The sequence below is a fragment of the Primulina tabacum genome, chromosome 9 (genome assembly GCF_025594145.1).
Source record: "Primulina tabacum isolate GXHZ01 chromosome 9, ASM2559414v2, whole genome shotgun sequence".
NCBI classification, from domain to species: Eukaryota; Viridiplantae; Streptophyta; class Magnoliopsida; order Lamiales; family Gesneriaceae; genus Primulina; species Primulina tabacum.
Window position 1 is genome coordinate 31,769,812 of NC_134558.1, and position 20,888 is coordinate 31,790,699.

At 33.7% G+C, this 20,888-nt stretch overlaps 1 protein-coding gene across 1 annotated transcript; it reads left to right on the forward strand.

Annotated features, from left to right (window-relative positions):
• The first annotated feature begins 7,048 nt into the window (after window positions 1–7,048).
• On the forward strand, window positions 7,049–17,384 carry LOC142556552 (uncharacterized). The gene is made up of 3 exons (XM_075668012.1): window positions 7,049–8,012; window positions 16,309–16,851; window positions 17,138–17,384. Exons 1-3 carry the CDS (start codon window positions 7,197–7,199, stop codon window positions 17,231–17,233), a joined length of 1,455 nt encoding a protein of 484 aa, XP_075524127.1. The 5' UTR covers window positions 7,049–7,196; the 3' UTR covers window positions 17,234–17,384.
• Window positions 17,385–20,888: the final 3,504 nt, after the last annotated feature.

The following is a 20,888-nucleotide window of genomic DNA, read 5'->3' on the forward strand; positions in this document are numbered from 1 at the left end:
TAGTATTTGATTCAACATGCTTAATATTGAAATTACGATAATTTATTCGTATGTATATCCTCGATATTTGTTATGAACGATCGAGCCCCATTTACTGAGTATTTTCCAAAATACTCACCCCTACATTCCCACTCAGATAAGAACGATGAACAAATCGAGGATGAAGAGCAAAATTACTTTTGAGGATGGTGATGAAGCCAATCCAATTCGAGACCAGTCGAATTATTTTGTCTTTTAATTTTATTATCATATAATTCGCCGCATTTCGTTTTAATCGCATTGTAAAGACGACTATTTATTATGAGATAGACTGGTTATTTTGATTACTACGAGGCTTGTTGTTTACAAATTGTGTGATTTTGAAACAATGCTAGTGTCGACTAACCCCGGTCTCGAGGCGTGACAGAAATGAAATTTTATATATATTTCACATGTCATATACATTGAGAAGATTTTTTGCATTAAGAAAGTTATTGTACAATTTTAAAACAAAGCGCTCTTGTTAAGTTGCATAAAACACAATTGATTATATGGGATGAAACACCTATGACAAAACACTTACCAATTGAAGACATCAGTATAAGCTTGCAAAAATTAACTGACATTCGAAAATCATTTGGTGAAAAGATTGTTGCACTTGGAGGTAACTCCATGCGAGTTTTACTAGTTATTCCAAAAACAATAATTCAAGAAACAACTAATACGAGTTTAGTAAAATCATAATTGTTCCGATAGATGCGTCATTTTATTTTATCTAACTTGGTAGTTATGTCTGAATCAAGATGGTTAAAAAAATTAATTATTAAATTATTGTTGTTTTAGAAGACAATTATCACATGTGCACATTTTAATTTATATTTAATGTTATCATTAGAAATTTTTTAGTGTAAATTATTTCTATAATTTGGGAAATCAACACAAAAAATCATGGTACAAAAGGAGAGAGTAGTAACAAATGAATTGTTTAATCATAAAAGAAGCTATATGGTGCAACTTATTTTAATCTTATTTTTTATGATGTGAGAATTGCAACCGTCATCATTTGGTGAGCATTTGGTAAATTGTTGGACTAATGCAGGGCCGAGCCAGTCTTAGGCTCTTTAGGGTCTAGTGCGGAAGAAAAGTCCGAGCCTTTTGTAATTATATATAATAAAAATCAATGTTATAAAGATAATTAAGTAAATTTGCTTTAAATCCACACAACCTAACTTAAATGTCCATTCAATCACTAGTAGAAAAATAATATGTTTGCACTATTTGATCCACAATAAATGCGTTTGCATTTTCTGAGCACACATATATTTAATTTGATGAAAATGAGTACAAAAACTAAATAATATGATATTAATATATGATATATAAATACCAACTGTTTCAAATTTTATACTAATATATAATTTTTAAGTACTCAAATATGTATAACAAATATTAATATTAATGACAATTTTATCTTTTAGGATGACAATTTTAATTCCGGTCATCTTCTCCGGCGAGTTTGCCGCCTGTTGCCGGTTAGCTTTGGTTGAGGTTCGGTTTCAGCCACTGTTGTTCGGATTTCAAGCTGCCTCGGTGCAAATTGTTGCCTACGTGAAGTTAATTCAATTTCGACTCAAATAATGTATCATTATTGATTAATTATTGGGTTATTGTTGTAGGTTCCGGGATTGTGCGAGTTGGAGGTATAATCTGATGAACCTAGAATTTATCGCAGTCGCATAAATATTAGTTTAGCGTCATTCAAGGCTAAAAAGAATATTTTGCGACGATAAAATAGAAATGATTGATTTTAGGCATTTTAGTCGAATATTGAAATTTTAGAAATTTAAAATGCCTAAATTGTTGAAATTGGATTTTTAGTGAATTTAAATGGTTCTGAAATTTTTATATGATAATAAGACCATTTAAATTAATAATCAGGTGATTTGTCTGAGTTGGCATTTCCAGGACTTTCTTGAGGATTTAAGATATTTTGTGGTAAATTAAGTCAGTTGAGGTACGTACAAACTGTTTTCATTACGACATCTATTATGACGTGAGATGATGTTGAGTATTTTGTAATGGGTTGTGGCGTGCTTCTATGAATATGTGATTGCATTCATGTATTTATTTGAGTTGATACTATTAGTGCATAGCATTTCGAGCCATGACTCCTTTGATTGCTATTGATATTGATCTATCGAGTTGTTGCGTCATCGATGGAGCGGGTGGATAGGATTAGCACTCCTGATGACTTGCATGAGGGCTGAGCGGGTAGCTCCCGTACCCTCGATGCTACGTGCATGGATGAGTGGCGACTTGATGTTGCGTTGCTACGTTCCTGACACGGGTGGCCACTGTTACTTTTGTTGATGCGATTCATTTGGACTCCGTTTGGTATCCGTTATCGGTTGTTACCTTTCACGCATTGCATTACATTGCATTGCATCGCATTTTAATTGATTTTATTTCATGTCAGTTATATTTGTCGTAATATTACTGGTTCGTCGTACTGGGGCCCGACCCCTCGTTTCTTTTTATGTTGTGGTTGTTTTTGATGCCATAGCAGGTTATCCATGAGGATTTGACGCGTCTGGTGGAGCGTCAGGTAGCGGTGCCCAGTAGTTGGATTGTGATTGAGAGTTCCCAAATATTATATTATGGAGTCATACTTTTGGCAGAGAATGTCCTGTGTAGCTGTACTGTTATTTTTACGATGTTTTGGATTGTTGTTGTGTGAGCGAGCCTTGTCGGCTCTGTATATGCTAGTCCTGGCCAGTGCGGCTATAGGTTTGTCAATTGATGTTATGACTTATTTCGAGTATATAAATGTTGTTTGTGATGTTTTGATAATTTTTGGGATGTCCTATTTACGAATAGGTAATGTCGAAATTTCTGTAGGCCCAAAATAGAAAATTTTAATCGCTTTCGTTGTTTACATTAATAAATCTGGTTGTTTGGTCATTAAATATTAATCTGGAACACGGGCTGTGAGAGCCCATTTCCCAAGCCCAAACATATTTTCCAAGCCCGGCCCAATTTTATTAATTAAGTTAAAAAAAATAAAAATAAAAAAAGAAAGAACAATCTGAATCTACCGAACCTTCTGCTCCGAAAATTCTTCTTCTTTGTCAAACAATTTTCTTCCGCCTTTGACCGCCCGTAACTCCACCGTCGGTCACCGATTTTCGAAAATAAGCATAGTTTCGGAATCCTCTCGATGAGAGCTATCCATTGATACCATTCTTGTTAGGTAAAATCGTGATTTTTGAAAACCCGGCGAAAAACGCCGCCTCTTTCACCGCTAAATTCGCCGTCTTCCGCCGCTCAAAACTAAAAATTGATTGAGGGGTTTTGTTCCTTATGTCATAAGCTTTCTTTGGATACCACTTTTGCAAATTTTCGAGAACCCTCTGTTTTTTGCGTAATTCCGGTCATCTTCTCCAGCGAGTTTGCCGCCTGTTGTCGGTTAGCTTTGGTTGAGGCTCGGTTTCAGCCACTGTTGTTCGGATTACAAGCTCCCTCAGTGCGAATTGTTGCCTACATGAAGTTAATTCAATTTCGACTCGAATAATGTATCATTATTGATTAATTATTGGGTTATTGTTGTAGGTTCCAGAATTGTGCGAGTTGGAGGTATAATCTGATGAACCTAGAATTTATCGCAGTCACATAAATATTAGTTTAGCGTCATTCAAGGCTAAAAAGAATATTTTGCGACGATAAAACAGAAATGATTGATTTTAGGCATTTTAATCGAATATTGAGATTTTAGAAATTTAAAATGCCTAAATTGTTGAAATTGGATTTTTAGTGAATTTATATGGTTCTGAAATTTTTATATGATAATAAGACCATTTAAATTAATATTCAGGTGATTTGTCTGAGTTGGCATTTCCAGGACTTTCTTGAGGATTTAAGATATTTTGTGGTAAATTAAGTCAGTTGAGGTACGTACGAACTGTTTTCATTACATCTATTATGACGTGAGATGATGTTGAGTATTTTGTAATGGGTTGTGGCGTGCTTTATGTGCTTCTATGAATATGTGATTGCATTCATGCATTTATTTGAGTTGATACTATTAGTGCATAGCATTTCGAGCCATGACTCCTTTGATTGCTATTGATATTGATCTATCGAGTTGTTGCGTCATCGATGGAGCGGGTGGGTAGGATTAGCACTCCTGATGACTTGCATGAGGGCTGAGCAGGTAGCTCCCGTACCCTCGATGCTACGTGTATGGATGAGTGGCGACTTGATGTTGCGTTGCTACGTTCCTGGCACGGGTGGCCACTGTTACTGTTGTTGATGCGATTCATTTGGACTCCGTTTGGCATCAGTTATCGGTTGTTACCTTTCACGCATTGCATTACATTGCATTGCATCGCATTTTAATCGATTTTATTTCATGTCAGTTATATTTGTCGTAATATTACTGGTTCGTCGTACTGGGGCCCGACCCCTCGTTTCTTTTTATGCTATGGTTGTTTTGATGCGGTAGCAAGTTATCCAGAAGGATTTGACGTGTCTGGTGGAGCGTCAGGTAGCGGTGCCCAGTAGTTGGATTGTGATTGAGAGTTCCCAGATATTATATTATGGAGTCATACTTTTGGCATGGAATGCCCTGTGTAGCTGTATTGTTATTTTTACGATGTTTTGTATTGTTGTTGTGTGAGCGAGCCTTGTCGGCTCTGTATATGCTAGTCCTGGCCAGTGCGGCTATAGGTTTGTGAATTGATGTTATGAATTTATTTCGAGTATATAAATGTTGTTTGTGATGTTTTGATAATTTTTGGGATGTCCTATTTACGAATAGGTCATGTCGAAATTTCTGTAGGCGCAAAATGAAAAATTTTAATCGCTTTCACTGTTTACATTAATAAATCTGGTTGTTTGGTCATTAAGTATTAATCAGGAACACGAGCCCCCACAGTTGGTATCAGAGTCAGTGTTTGAGTGGCGCCGCACATTGTGACGCGTTTTAAAGCCGTGAGGCCTCAGGCCAAAGCGGACAATATCACAAGTGGGTTGAGCTGTGACATTTGGTATGACAGCCAGTGTGAGTGGCGCTGCACATTGTGACGCGTTTTAAAGCCGTGAGGCCTCAGGCGAAAATCGGACAATATCACAAGTGGGTTGAGCTGTGACATTTGGTATGACAGCCAGTGTGAGTGGCGCCTCACGATGTGACGCGTTTTAAAGCCGTGAGGCCTCGGGCCAAAGCGGACAATATGACAAGTGGGCTGGGAATGACATTTAGTATCATAGCCAGTGTTTGAGTGGCGCCCACACACTATGACGCGTTTTAAAGTCGTGAGGCCTCTGGCCAAAGCGGACAATATCACAAGTAGGTTGAGCTGTGACATTTGGTATGACAGCCAGTGTGAGTGGCGCCGCACGATGTGACGCGTTTTAAAGCCGTGAGGCCTCGGGCCAAAGCGGACAATATCACAAGTGGGCTGGGCCTGACAGCTCCAGGGCCGCTCCCGGACTAATGCAATACCCTGCTAACCATGCTAGCCAAATAAACCCTAAGACATATGTTTGTTGGAGAAAATGAGCACTCACCTATTCCACTAATTCGGATATCTTTTAGCAACTTCTTGTAATATTTTTTTAGCTGGAAGTTATCATAAATGCAACAACTAAAATTATGACATTTTTTTATTGTCATTATGTTCAATTATTTTTTTGTTAAAAATAGTACAACGAATGAGAAACTCTCTTTTGATCATCGAGATACGAAAATGTAACGTACATTAGAAGAGTGTTAATCTAAAACAATAGATGACAAAAAAAATATAGAATTAACTACGTTAACATAAAAATGTTTTTCACGTGCAACACACGTCATTTTTACTAGTTAACTAAAATAAACTACCATGATACAAAAAGTGGATAGTATAAGAATCTTACTTCTCTAATATGTTATGGATATATGTTGTATATACAAGCTAACATCGACCTAAAAATACTTTTAAATTTTAAAATTATTATATTAATTTCATAAATTTTTCGCTAGTTAGCTTTTGTGTAGGACTCATTTAATATGATTCCCCCATTTTTTTGTAATTAATATTTGAGTAGGAATCATTTAATTTTTCTTGGCTCCTTCCAACTTCCAAGAGCATTTGAGGTAGTTTTCTAATTTAAAATAGTCCATAACCATATATAACTTTATTATACATATAAAATTTTTCTTTTTAAAATATTATCAGTAGAAAGGGTGGGGCCAACTTCAGATAAGCTGATTTGAGGTAGTTTTGTAATTTAAAATTAATGTGTAACCTAGCCTTTATAATACATATATCATTTCTCATTAAAAAAAATTAGTCCCACAAAATTGCTCATCATATATTGCTGTAGTTATATCTTTAATTTGCTGTAGTATATATATATATATATATATATATATATATATATATTAATTTTGATAGAAATTGCAATAGGAAGTTTAAGATGTTTGTGGATACAGGAAATTCAAACATTTTTTCGAACATCTAGAGGACAATGACTTGTAACCCATGTAACATCAAATTCCAAATTTGGAGAAGATATCGGGTTCAAGATCCAATTATAAAAAATATTTCTTTATCTGATAGATATGTGAAAAATTATTGATAGACAGATATATCCATAAAAACACGACAAACGATATAAAAATACTAATCTTCTTTATTGTTTTCTCGTTGCACATTTTTTTCTTGGATCGTTATCAACACTTCCGAGGGTCTGATCAAAGCGTAATAAAAGATGGATTGGTATGATAGGGATCATCTGTATAACGAGAAATTTCATGATCGAGGACGTTAGTGGACGAGCTTGTTGATGCCTGAATAATTTCAGTTAAAAAAATTACAATTTTGGTCGTATAACTTACACGTTTCATTCAATTTTAAAGTTCCGTTATCAATCAAATTTTTTTTTTGCAGTCTTAATCCACTAATTTTTATTTTCTAAAATTTTAATCATATTTGCCATATGTTCCCCCACAACAAAATGGCTTTTATACAGAAAGTAAGTGAGCATTTACCATTGGAACAATAAATTTTATGAGTGCCATCACATCCATGTATTCCTCACTAATCTAAGACTTAAATAAAGATTTCGGTAATCCAATTTCTCCTTTGAAAAACACCTATATATCTTGCAAACTTCCATATCCATAGCCTCAAAATCACTGAATAATCTCCCCATTTTTATTCCTTAATTCGGAGATGTCAACTCCATCCTTATCTGCTAAAATCGACCATTTCATCTTCTCAAGAAACTTCTGCCAAACCCTAATAATCTCAGGCCTTGTTCTGTATATAATCTTGACCTCCTTTTACCCCTCACAAAACCTTGATTTGATCATGAAATGGTCTCCTCCTTCTGCACCTTCAACATATTCTTCTTCGACATCGCTACAGATCCTCCATTCCGAGCCGACAAATCTGAACCACGTGGCCTTCGGGCTTCTGGGGTCAATAAAAATGTGGCCACACCGAAGGGCATATCTCGAAGCATGGTGGAGGCCGAACAAGACCCGTGGCTACGTTTACCTAGACCAAGCTCCCCCGCCGGAGTTCCTCCCATGGCCGGCAACCGCCCCGCCATACAGAATCGTGGATGACTTGTCGAAACTGTTTCAAGAAACCAAACCCCGGTTCGAGCTCATGCCAAGAATGGTACACGGGATACTCGAACTCTTCAGGGAAGAACATGAAAACGTGCGATGGATCGTGATGGGAGACGACGATTCTATCTTCTTCGTCGATAACATAGTCGACGTTCTTGCCGAATACGATCACACAAAGTATTTTTACTTGGGCTGGCATTCTGAGAGTGTGATCTCGAATTTCTGGTTCTCGTTCAAGCAAGCTTTCGGCGGTGGCGGGATCGTGCTGAGTTACCCTTTGGCGAGAGCTCTGGCGAAGGATATGGACAGTTGTCTGATTAGGTATGCGCAGTTGAGCTCTGCAGATTTGATCACAATGGCGTGCATTGCGGATGTTGGAGTCAACCTGACTCCACACAAAGGGATTCATCAGGTCGGATAATATTTAATTACATCGCATTTTTCGATTAAATAGACTCAGTAGAATCCCTCAAAATCTAAAATATAAGTATTTATAATTATATCGAAAAGGTTTTTTTTTTTTTTTTTTTTTTTTTTACAGTTAGGTCTCTAGTGAGACGGTTTCACGGATCTTTATATGTAAGATGGGTCAATCCTACCGATATTCACAATAAAAAGTAATACTCTTAGCATAAAAAATAATACTTTTTTCATGGATGAACCAAATAAGAGACTCAACCCACGAAATTGATACGTACGAAGTCTCACATTAGTTTTTGTGATATATTTAATAGTAACACATTAAATATCAATAGTTAATAAACCTCTTGTTATTCTAAAAAAATAAAATAATAACCTCTTGTTTTTGTTTATGTATTCTCTTACTAAATCAGATGTTGTTTTAGCATTTTTATTTAGTTATATTAACATTACTGAATATCACGACTGATTAATTTATCCTATTGGCTATTGGTCAACTTGTCTTGGTTTCCGGGTTATATTATATATATTTGAACAGATTAATTTATATTTGTGTGTGTGTCTTATTACAGGTTTCTAAAATCAAATTCTCTGAGTCGAAATTGAATTTTCCTTTATATATACTTTCGTAATTAGGCATTTCTGATTTCAAAGTCAGATCCTTTTTTTTTAATGCTTTAAATGTCATTAATTAAAGGATGTCATTAATTAAAGGATTCTTACAATCCATTTCAAATTAATATAGTGAGTATTAAAATCATTTTTTTTATTTTAGGTGCACAAAGTTTAGTTTTGCAATTTCAATATCAATTTTTCATGATTTTTATTTTCATGATATTAATCTAATGGTTTTTAAAACCGATCACGGATCAGGTCCACACCTTGTTTGAAAATTTTTTTTACGATCAAACCGATCAGAACCTGTTGGATAGGTCAAGAACCGTTAAACCAGTTAAAAATCGGTTCAACCGGTTAATCACTTTTAAATTTTTTTGAATTTAAAATATATGTTTCATTATATTATATTATCATTTTATATAATATAACATATTTCCGATCCGACCGTCATGTTGAACGGTCCGATCAATTAAACTGTTTTTATAAGGTAGATCGGTTAGATCACATGTTTGATTATGAAAACATTAATAATAATTATGTATTTTTGTACTATAATTTTTTTGTTGAACTCTTTGTACAAGATGTAATGTATGTTACTCGTCAAATATTTTAGTAATATCGATCTATAAAGCTACTAAGTACTAACTATTAATTGCGATTTATTCCGTGTGAAAAATAATTAAATATAATTTTTTTATTTTGTGCTCATTTAAATTTAGTGACAAGTCTATAATTTTTTTGTATTTGAGCCATTATTTTTTAAGAATATATCTTTCTTTCTTATTTAATTTTATATTAATTTTCCAAGATGCTCAAACAATTAATTATAAATTAGGTATTCAGTGAGACGGTCTCACATATCTACATCTATGAGATGGATCGACCCAATTCATAATTGCAATAAAAATTAATACGTTAGATATAAAAAAAATATTTTTTATGGGCCGAGTCAGATTGAAGATCAATATTACAAAATTTTGTGTTACACAGACATATTTATTGGGGGTATTTATGTTAAATTATTATATATGTGACAACTGTATTTTTTATTTTATTTTATTTTTGTGGAACATATCTTTCTTATTTAAGTACATGCAACATTACTCGAACCATATCTTATTTTTTAAATTAATTAACATCATATTTTGTTAATTTTTCTCTTATATCTGTTAGCGAAATTAATTACGAATTTTATATTGTAATTTAAGATATTTGAATTAAGTCGTTTAAAATCTTAAGAATATTCACGATAATGTATAATGAAGAGAAAATATCGATATTACAAATAATATGTGTGTTTATCTAATCTGAAAAGATTTAATTGTATGAACAAACTGTAATTTTTGTTCTAAAAGTGAAAAAATAACCGACATTTATATCATTTGATCTTAAAACGTACGATGTACTAGATTTTGAAAATTAATTGTACATTTTTGGGAAAATGATTTTTTTGTTAATTAAATTGTACAATTTTGTGTTTTGCTTCATTAAATTGTCAAAATTTTGTTTTGGCACACTAATATTTAATTTTCAACTATTTTAGTCCAATGAATGACATGTTATCCGAGAAGTCAACAATTTTGGTTGTCACATCAGTTTTTTTTGGTGGCATGTCAGTAATTAGAAGAAAATGGCGGAAAATTAAAAGTTAAGAATACCAAAACAAAAATTTTAAAATTTAGTGGAAGAAAATTTAAAATTGAACAAGTTAACATACCAAAAAACTATTTTGCTGTTGTGAATAGTAGAGAATATAGAGAAGAGATAATTATTTCGAGTTCTTTATTCATCATTTGAGACCTCTATTTATAGAGTAGAATTACAGAATTTCAATAGGTAATAATATCAATAATCATCTACAATATCTTTTCTATAATACTCCCTATTAGATGATTATCGACTCAACAAATTACTTCTAACAGATGTGGGAGTTCAAATGCTGCCTTGTTAAAACCTTGTCAGTAAAACCCAATGGAAAAACCCGAACGAGGAAAAAGAGTACAACAATAGATATTCCACCTGATCTCAATCATCTGAGATCCTTCAACTGATGCATCCCTATCTTGTGCACCAATTTCTTGAATGTTGAAGTTGGCAATGCCTTTGTAAATAAGTCAGCTACATTGTCGCTTGAGCGAATTTGATGGACGTCAATATCACCATTTTCTTGAAGCTCATGTGTATAGAAAAACTTTGATGAAATATGATTTGTTCTATCACCTTTGATGTAGCCTCTTTTTAACTGCGTAATGCAAGCAACATTATCTTCGAATATTACTGTTTGACTATCTTTGGCTATTGGGAACCTACATGATTCTTGAATATGTTGTGTCATAGATCTCAACCACACACACTCCTGACTTGCTTCATGCATTGCAATGATCTCAGAGTGATTTGAAGACGTCGCTGTTAAGGATTGCTTCACCGACTTCCATGATATAGCAGTGTCTCCTCGTGTAAACACATAACCTGTCTGGGATTCAGCTTTATGTCGATTAGAAAGATATCATGCATCTGCATATCCAACTAAAGAAGACTTTGATTTTGTCGAATAAAATAATCTCATATCAGTTGTACCCCAAAGGTAACGAAATATGTGTTTTACACAATTCCAATGTCTTCGGGTTGGATATGAGTTATATCTTGCTAAAAGATTAACAGAAAATGATATATCTGGGCGAATACAATTTGTGAGGATATGACAGTGCACCAATGACACTTAGATATGGTACTTCTGGACCAACAATTTTTTCTCCATTTTCAGATGGTCAAAAAGGATCTTTGTTAGCATTAAGTGATCGAACAAACATTGATGATGCTAATGGGTATGCCTTGTCTATGTAAAAGCGCTTTAATATTTTTTCTGTATATGATGATTGATGAACAAATACAACCCTTGCAAATGTTCAATTTGCAATCCGAGGCAAAATTTTGTCTTTCCTAAATCTTTCATCTCAAACTCATTTTTCAAGTAATTGGCAGTTTTAGTAAGCTTTTCTAGAGTACCAATAAGATTTAGATCATCAACATATACTGCCACAATTGCAAAACCCTCATCTGTTCTTTTGTAAAAGCGCATGGACAAATAACATTATTTGTGTATCCTTCTTTTAACAAATATTCACTAAGACGATTGTGCCACATGCGACCAGATTGTTTTAATCCATAAAAAGATTTATGCAGTTTTATTGATAACATAGCCTTGGGCACTTCACCATTTTCTTTCGATAGTTTTAATCTTTCAGGCACTTTCATATATATATATATATATATATATATATATATCACTATCAAGTGAACCATAAAGATAAGAAGTTACCACATCCATAAGTCGCATATCAAGAGCTTCTGATACTACTAAACAGATTAGGAATCAAAAAGTAGTGGCATCCATCACAGGTGAATATATTTCCTCATAGTCAATTTCAGGTCTATGCGAGAAACCTTGGGCTACAAGTCGGGCCTTTTATCTTACAATTTCACCATTTTCATTCCTCTTTCGTACAAAAACCCATCTGTATCCTACTGGGATTACATTTTCAGGTGTTCGTATTACATGTCCAAACACTTTTTGTTTTTCTATTGAGTCTAATCAGTTTGTATGACCTTCTTCCACTTTGAACAATCATTTTTTTTGTTGACAATCCTTAACTGGATTGTGGTTCTGGATCTTCATTATGTATGATGTCAAGGGCAACATTTAGGGCAAAGTCATTGTCAACAATTTTGTTATTTCTATCCCACAATTTTCGAGATGATATATAATTTATTGAAATCTCATTATTTTCATAAGAATTTGATTCTTCAGAAATAATATTATCCAAGTTTGGTTCATTGATTTTTCTTACTATATCATCCAAGATTTCTTCTTCGGGAGCTTTTGAATTTTCTTTCTCTTGTACCTTTCTTTTTCGAGGTACAGTATCCTTGGAACCAATTGGTCGACCACGCTTCTGGCGTATTTTAGATTCATTTGCAGGTTGAATAAAAGCTGGTCCTACGGGGACATCAATTTTTACAGGGGTATTCTTTGCATGTATATGTGACTTTGTCACATTCTTTGTATTAACAAAAGTATCGGGCAATTGATTTGCAATTCTTTGCAAGTGAATGATTCTTTCTACTTCTTGCTCACATTGATTATTTCGAGGATCATAATGAGATAGTGTTTTCTCATTCCAACAAATCTTTCGTTGTTCTTCGGGACACAACTTTATTTCCCCTAGATTTGGAAATTCCAATTCATCGAAGTGGCAATCTGCAAATCTCGCAGTAAACACCTGTTAAAGGTTCCAAATATCTAATAATAGATGGTGAATCATATCCCACATAAAATCCCCAGTGTACGTTGTGGGCCCATTTTGGTTCGTTGTGTAGGTGGGAGAAGGACTTGTACTGCACAACCAAATACTCGAAGGTGAGAAACATCAAGCTCTCGACCATAAGCAAGTTGTAAGGGTGAGTATTGGTGATAATTAGTTGGCCTTATACGAATCAATGATGCAGCATGTAATATGGCATGGCCCCACACAGGTGATGGAAGTTTGGTTCTCATCAGTAATGGTCTAGCAATTAATTGCAAACGCTTAATAAATGACTCTGCTAAGCCATTTTGTGTATGAACATGGGCAACCGAATGCTACTCTGAAATCCCTATTGACATGCAATAGTCATTAATGTCTGCGATTTAAATTCAGCAGCATTATCAAGACGAATTGTCTTGATTGAGTGATCTGGGAATTGAGCTCGTAATTTAATAATTTGCGCAAGTAATCTAACAGAAGCTATATTTCGAGTTGAAAGCAAACTAACATGTGACCATCTAGTAGACGTGTCAATCAATACCATGAAGTATCGAAATGATCCACATGGTGAGTGTATAGGCCCACAAATATCCCCATGAATTCTCTCCAAGAAGGTTGGGATTTCAACATCAATCTTTGTAGGGGAAGGTCTTATAATTATTTTGCCTTGTGAACAAGCTACACATGGATAATCATTATGTAAAAGAATATTCTGGTTCTTTAGAGGGTGTCCATGTGAGTTAATTATTATTCTGCACATCATTGTTGCCCCAGGGTTACCAAGTCGATCATGCCATAATTTGAAGCTCTGTTGGTCAACAAACTTCTGGTTTGTGACAATGTTTGCTTCGACTGTTTTTATTGTTGTAAAATACATTCCAGAAGAGAGTGCACATAATTTTTCTTTTATCTGCTTTTGGCCAGATATAATAGATGTTATGCAAAGGTATTCGAAATTATTTTCATTTAATGTTTCAATATGGTATCAATTTTGGCGGATATCTTTAAAGCTAAGTAAATTCCTAATGGATTTGCTCGCATATAGGACATTTTCAATATATAGGCTTGTATTTGGTAAAATGATTTTTGCCTTTCCATAACCTTCAAAAAATTTTGATGCACCCGATATTGTTGTAAAATTATTTTCAGCTAATGTTAACTCCAAAAAATATCTTTTATTTTGAAGAATGATATGTGCTGTACCACTATCCGCTAAGCATTCATCCTGACATTTCATCGTTAATCTAAAATAAAAATATAATTCAATAAGCTAAATATGATAAATAAGACTTTCAAAGGAAATATTTTATTGAATAACAAAATAACCTCCACGACAAATCCTAAACATGAACTGAACATCAAAATAAAAACGAGACAACAATAACCTAATAAACAATAGAAATTCAAAGTAGGAACAAGACCACTTATTATTTTCTAACACACCACCACCAATCAAATTATCTATATTTCCATCTGGATTAGCAAAGAAATCAGAGACGTCCAAGTGATTTATATCGATTGGATCATCATTGTCCACAAAATTTATCTCCATTTTTCCATTTTCCTTGATTGATTTTTGGTATAGATCCACAAGATGTTTTGCCGTAAGACAAGGTACGAGACCAATGTCCTTCCATTCCACATCTATAACATTTTTCTTCATATACTTTGGAACTCTTCTCCTTTGCTTCTTCATTATTGGAATTCCACTGCTGGTGGCTTGCTTTATGTTTCTTTCCATTTTGTTGCTGATAGTATCTTCTTTGGCCACGCCCACGCCCGCGCCCGCGCCCACGCCCACGTTGACTTTCATTGTTATGATTTTGAGTGGAATTAGCATTCGCTTCAGGAAATGCAATTTCATATTCTTCAGGAAAAGTAGTTCCATTTGCTTCAGGAAATGGTGTGGATCCAAATGGGCGCATTTGGTGATTTTTTCATGAGCAGCTCATTGTTTTGTTCAGCAACTAGTAAGCATGAGATGAGTTCAGAGTACCTTTGAAATCTACGTTCACGATATTGCTGCTGCAGGAGCACGTTTGATGCATGAAAAGTGGAGAATATTTTTTCTAACATGTCTTGATCAGTGACTTTCTCTCCACAAAGTATCAGTGTGGAACTAGTCTTGAATAATGCAGAGTTATAGTCACTTACAGACTTAAAATCTTGTAACCGTATGTACATCCATTCATATCGGGCTCTTGGGAGAAGTACAGTTCGTTGATGGTCAAATCTTTCTTTTAGATTTTTCCAAAGCTCTCGTGGCTCTTTCACAATGAGATATTCGACTTTCAACCCATCATTGAGGTGATGACGAAGAAAAATAAGTGCCTTTGCACGGTCCTGCTGGGACATTTCATTTCCTTCTTTTATTGTCTCTTAAATTCATTGAGATGTGCTCAAATAATAATTTATGTATCTATTTCAAATTGCACTAATTAAAAATTGTAGCATTATAAACTAAAGGAAAAATAAAACTCTTTTATGCACAATTATTCTAAATACGTAAAACAAATATCATAAAATTCTGCCCAACTTCGTAAACAAGCCATATTTTTTTTTTTGGGTCCAATTAATATCAATTATAGTGTTGAGATTGACTCAAAAATTATCATAAAACTATTAAATACTTGTATTCACACAATATTTTAGCGACTAGTTAAATCATCAAAATCCAAATAATATAAATCTTAAACAAGCAATCCAAGATATGATAAAAAAAAACTTGAATCAAAGCAACAATACATTATAATCAATATTCTTCAAGAATATTGAAGAATATTGTCGAAACATATGATAGTTACCTAAATTCTTCAGGAATATGATAACGTTATATTTCATATCAATATTATTCATAGATATTGATAGATCTTTATGATTTTTAGATCAAGATTCTTCGAGAACATTGATAAATCTTATTCATCTATATTTTATTCGTAGATCTATCAATATTTTCAACATGAAGTCGTGTTGTGCTACTTCAGGAGTATCAACATAAAATTAAAAGTTGTGCTTCTTCAGGAGCATCAATATAAATCTATAATTTGTTCTACTTCGGGAGCATCAATATTAAATCTAAATATTGTGCTTCTTCAAGAGCATTCATACAAGAATAAGAATAAATTATTTATAAATTTTACCTTGAAGATCACTCATGCTGATAACGTGTTGTGAATAGTAGAGAATATAGAGAAGAGAGAATGATTTCGAGTTCTTTATTCATCATTTGAGACCTCTATTTATAGAGTAGATTTACAGAATTTTAATAGGTAATAATATCAATAATCATCTACAATATCGTTTCTATAATATTTGCTATGATTTTTGTGGTTTTTCATTCAAATTATTTTAGTAATTAATTTTCAGGTGGATTTGCACGGCGATTTCTCCGGCTTCCTCTCAGCTCACCCCAAAGTCCCTCTCATGACATTCCACCACTTCGATGCAATGGACCCCATTTTTCCTGCCAAGGACCGTTTCGAGTCCATGCGCCACCTCATGAAGGCGGCCGACGCTGACCAGTCTCGCCTCTTACAGCAATCCATCTGCTACCACCGTCAAAATCGGTGGTCTTTTTCGATCTCCTGGGGCTATTCTGCTTATATATACGAAAATATACTGCCTCGGAGCTACCTACAGACTCCCATAGAGACTTTCACGCCGTGGGCCAACGGACCCGAGCGGCCATTTTACATGTTCGATACGCGGCTGCCGTCGGAAAACCCCTGCGAAGCTCCCCATGTTTTCTTTTTTGATTCGGTACAAGAAAGAAATGTAGGCGATAAGTTTGTTACGAGATATGTTCGAGCTCGACCTCGAGGTTTCGGGGTATGTCCCGTGGGGGGTAACCATTCTGCGGAATCGATCACAGAAATCAAAGTCTTCTCCCCAGCGAAGAAGCGTCTCCAGGTATATATGTCGACATTTCAGTTCATTACTTAGTCCATTCATTACTTCTATCTCCTTGGTATAAAAATTCCATTACTTTGAATCCTTAGTATTTTTTAATTGCTTGAAAATCCTTTGTATTTTTGAATTATTATTTTTGCATAACATTATCGAAGTTGTCGCTTTACCAAACATATAGGCAGTGTTAAAAATTTACCACAATAACAAAATTTTTAAACAATAAAATTTTCGATTCTTTCGTCGATTTTATAGTTTAACTATTTTTTCTCTTCCGATTTTCACTTAGACGGATCGATGTGAATGTTGTGACGTTGTTCAAGTGGATGAGTCCAAGGCAGAGATCAACTATCGGGAGTGTAACATAGACGAGATTATTGCTTGATAACTGAGTCGGTCTTTTCCCCGCGATTTTCCAGATTATTGTAACTGTAATGTTTCGTTATAATCGAGTACTTCTGTAATCTTATGCGGCAGAAATTTGAAGGACCATTTTTCGTATGATCTATTATGGAATATATATTTTAAAGATTCTATGATGAGAGTGTATTTTACTCTCTAAGAATTTAGATTTTTTATTTATGTGAAGTATATAAGTCAATACAAAAAATATCATGTATCTAACAACGGGTTAAAGCTTGTATATTGCAAATTCGTGACAAAATGTAGTCAGCGGGATTGAGGGTTTATTGCTAACTAGCGATAGCTAATATTTAATTTGTCGCTAATTAGCGTTATTTTCCATCCTAATTGTAGGGATATTGCTTGACAGAAGTGAGTGAATATAAACGTAACAATATAATACATAAATTTGTGGTTATCAGAATTAAGTGTTGTGCTAAATGTTACAACATTTAAGACAACATGCAGCGGAATATTAAAGTTTGTAACACAAATTAACTTTAAAGAACTATATGGACAAGATTAAATTTGCACAAGTATAAATACTTGCGCGGTGCCTCAGGGCAAGACTTAATCACTAGAAAACCAAAACGTTTACGTAAACCAATTACTAGTGATTATAACTAAAATCAATTTTCTCAACACTTGAGAAAATAAATATTTTTCTAACAACGACTAAGAATACTAAAACATAAATAAGAAAGCAAAACATGTGATGCCACAAGCTTGGAGCAACGAAACAATCTTTAGCCAACACTTGCACGCGTGTTGTCTGAAATGTCTTCAACAATTACAGCCGCACATGCACCGGCACTCTCCAAAAGACCAACACCTTGGTCGACCAAGAAGAAATTGGTGTTGGTCGACCAAGAAGAAAATTTCTTCTTGGTAGACCAAAAGACCAACACCTTGGTCGACCAAGCCGTAATTAAACTTTTAACTTAATCAATTAATTGTTTTTTTCCCTTTCTTCTCAGTCGACACACATATTTCCCAATTAAAATTTACGAGTCATCTATCCTTCCACCCAGAAAAATTGGTCGACCAAAATTAAATTAGTCGACCAAGAAGACTTTTCTTGGTCGACCAAGAAGAAATTTCTTCTTGGTCGACCAAGAAGAAATTGGTGTTGGTCGACCAAGAAGAAAATTTCTTCTTAGTCGACCAAATGGTGGTCTTCTTCTTGGTAGACCAAAGGACCACTATTTGGTCTACCAAGAAGAAATTTTTTCTTGGTAGACCAAATGACCAAAATGTTGGTCCACCAAGAAGAAATTTCTTCTTAGTCGACCAACAAAATTTTGGGTCGATCAATAAAATTTTGGGTCGACCCAAAAGATTGAAATTTTGGGTATACTCAAAAGGCTGGAACTTTGGGTCGACCAAAGTTGGTACATAAATGCTACTTTGGCGACCCAAGTTAAATATGTATTTCATATGTTAAATCATGTAATATTATGTAATGAAATTGTGATTCATATGTTAAAATATGCAATATAGTTGTGAAATTATGATCCATATGTTAAAACATGTAATTTTGATTTTTATGTTAAAACATGTAATTCAATTGAAATTGTGATAACATATAATTGTGATTTTTATGTTAAAACATATAATTCAATTGAAATTGTGATTCATATGTTAAAATAGTAACATAGTTGTGAAATTGAGATTTATATGTCAAAACATGTAACATAATAAGTTAAAACATATTACATTATAGAACATACTATACTTGTGATTATGTAATTGTGATTTATATATTCAAACATGTAACATACTTGTGAAATTGTGATTCATATGTTAAAACATGCAACAAAGTTATGAAATTGTGATTCATATGTTAAAACATATAAGATAATTGTGAAATTTGTGAAATTGTAATTCATATGTTAAAACATGGAACATAGTTGTGAAATTGTGATTCATATGTTAAAACATGGAACATAGTTGTAAAATTGTGATTCATATTTTAAAACATGGAACATAGTTGTGAAATTGTGAAAGTATGATTCATATGTTATAACATGTAACATAGTTGTGAAATTCTGATTCATATATTAAAACACTAATTCATATGTTAAAACATGTAACATAGTCGTGAAATTGTGATTCATATGGTAAAACATATAACATAATTGTGAAATTGTGGTTCATATGTCAAAACATATGTAACATACTTGTGAAATTATGACTCATATGTCATAATATGTAACATTATAGAACATGATTGTGAAATTATGTGATTCATATGTTAAAAACATGCAACATTGGTCAAAATTGTGTAATTATCCGTCAAAATTAAGTAATTATCGGTCATATTTTTTTTTAATTATGGATTCATGTGTTAGAAAAAAGGTCAACCCAAAAGCAACCTTGATCAACCCAAAATCAACATGGGTCGACCCAGAGATCAACATGGTCGACCCAATATCAACATGGATCAACAAGGTCGACCCAGAAATCACCAGGGTCGACCCAAAAATTGACCAACAACAAAATTCCACCATAAATATACTTAAATCGAAATAAAAAAGATCAATACAATGTCCAATAATTAAAAGATCAATAAAATGTCGAATGATTATCAAACATAATACAATGTCGAATGATTATCAAACATAATACAATGTCCAATAATTATAAAAATCAATATAATATCCAACAATCAACAACGATCGACCATCAACGATCGACCAAATTGATCGACCAACTTTGGTCTTTGACCAAAGCTTTTGGGACCAAGAAGAAATTGGTGTTGGTCGACCAAGAAAAAAATTTATTCTTGGTAAACCAAATGATGGTCTTCTTCTTGGTAGACCAAAGGACCACCATTTGGTCTACCAAGAAGAAATTTCTTCTTGGTAGACCAAAGGACCAAAATGTTGGTCCACCAAGAAGAAATTTGTTCTTCGTCGACCAACAAAATTTTGGGTCGATCAATAAAATTTTGGGTCGACCCAAAAGATTGGAATTTTAGGTATACTCAAAAGGCTGAAACTTTGAATTGGTCGACCAAAGCAATAGTCGACTTTGACCAAAGCTTTTGATCGACCAATTCTTTGAATTGGTCGATCAAAGCAATGGTCCCAAAGCTTTTGGTCGACCAATTCCCAAAGCAATGGTCGACCATTGTTTGGTCGACCAAAGTTTTGGTGGACCATTGTTTGGTCAACCGCATGGTAGACTACTGTTTTTTGGTCGTTTCGACCAAAACGTGGTCGAAATTTTCTTCCTCAACCAGTCGATCGGAGAACGAAAATAAACAATAAACGTTAATATTATCAGATTATATGTAATCAAATTTAATGATGTATTTACACTTAAAACACAGGGACATTTAAGTAAATTGACTTATGGATCCTTTTTTTTAAATACTTCATATCCCACTCCCTTTTCCCTAAATTTCCCCAAGGAAAGTAGAAGTTTAATTAGGAACAAAACTCATGTTGAAGATTAATATAATATCATGATAATATGTGCATAATTATCTCATTATCTAGAAAAGCAAAATCTCATAAGATATTATACTCAATCAAATCAATAAGGAAAAGATAATATTAGAGAAATCATTAAATTAAGTAAATATATTAAGAGATTATATTTCCCTTCAATTTCTCTCTTTTTGTCTTTCTGGA

What these genes read in the sequence shown, in the direction of transcription:
- LOC142556552 (XM_075668012.1), top strand. Translation starts at nt 7,197, where the DNA reads ATGTCAACTCCATCCTTATCTGCTAAAATCGACCATTTCATCTTCTCA. An exon ending in CACACAAAGGGATTCATCAG is followed by an intron (nt 8,013 to 16,308) that starts GTCGGATAATAT and finishes ATTAATTTTCAG; the next exon opens with GTGGATTTGCACGGCGATTT. An exon ending in CAGCGAAGAAGCGTCTCCAG is followed by an intron (nt 16,852 to 17,137) that starts GTATATATGTCG and finishes ATTTTCACTTAG; the next exon opens with ACGGATCGATGTGAATGTTG.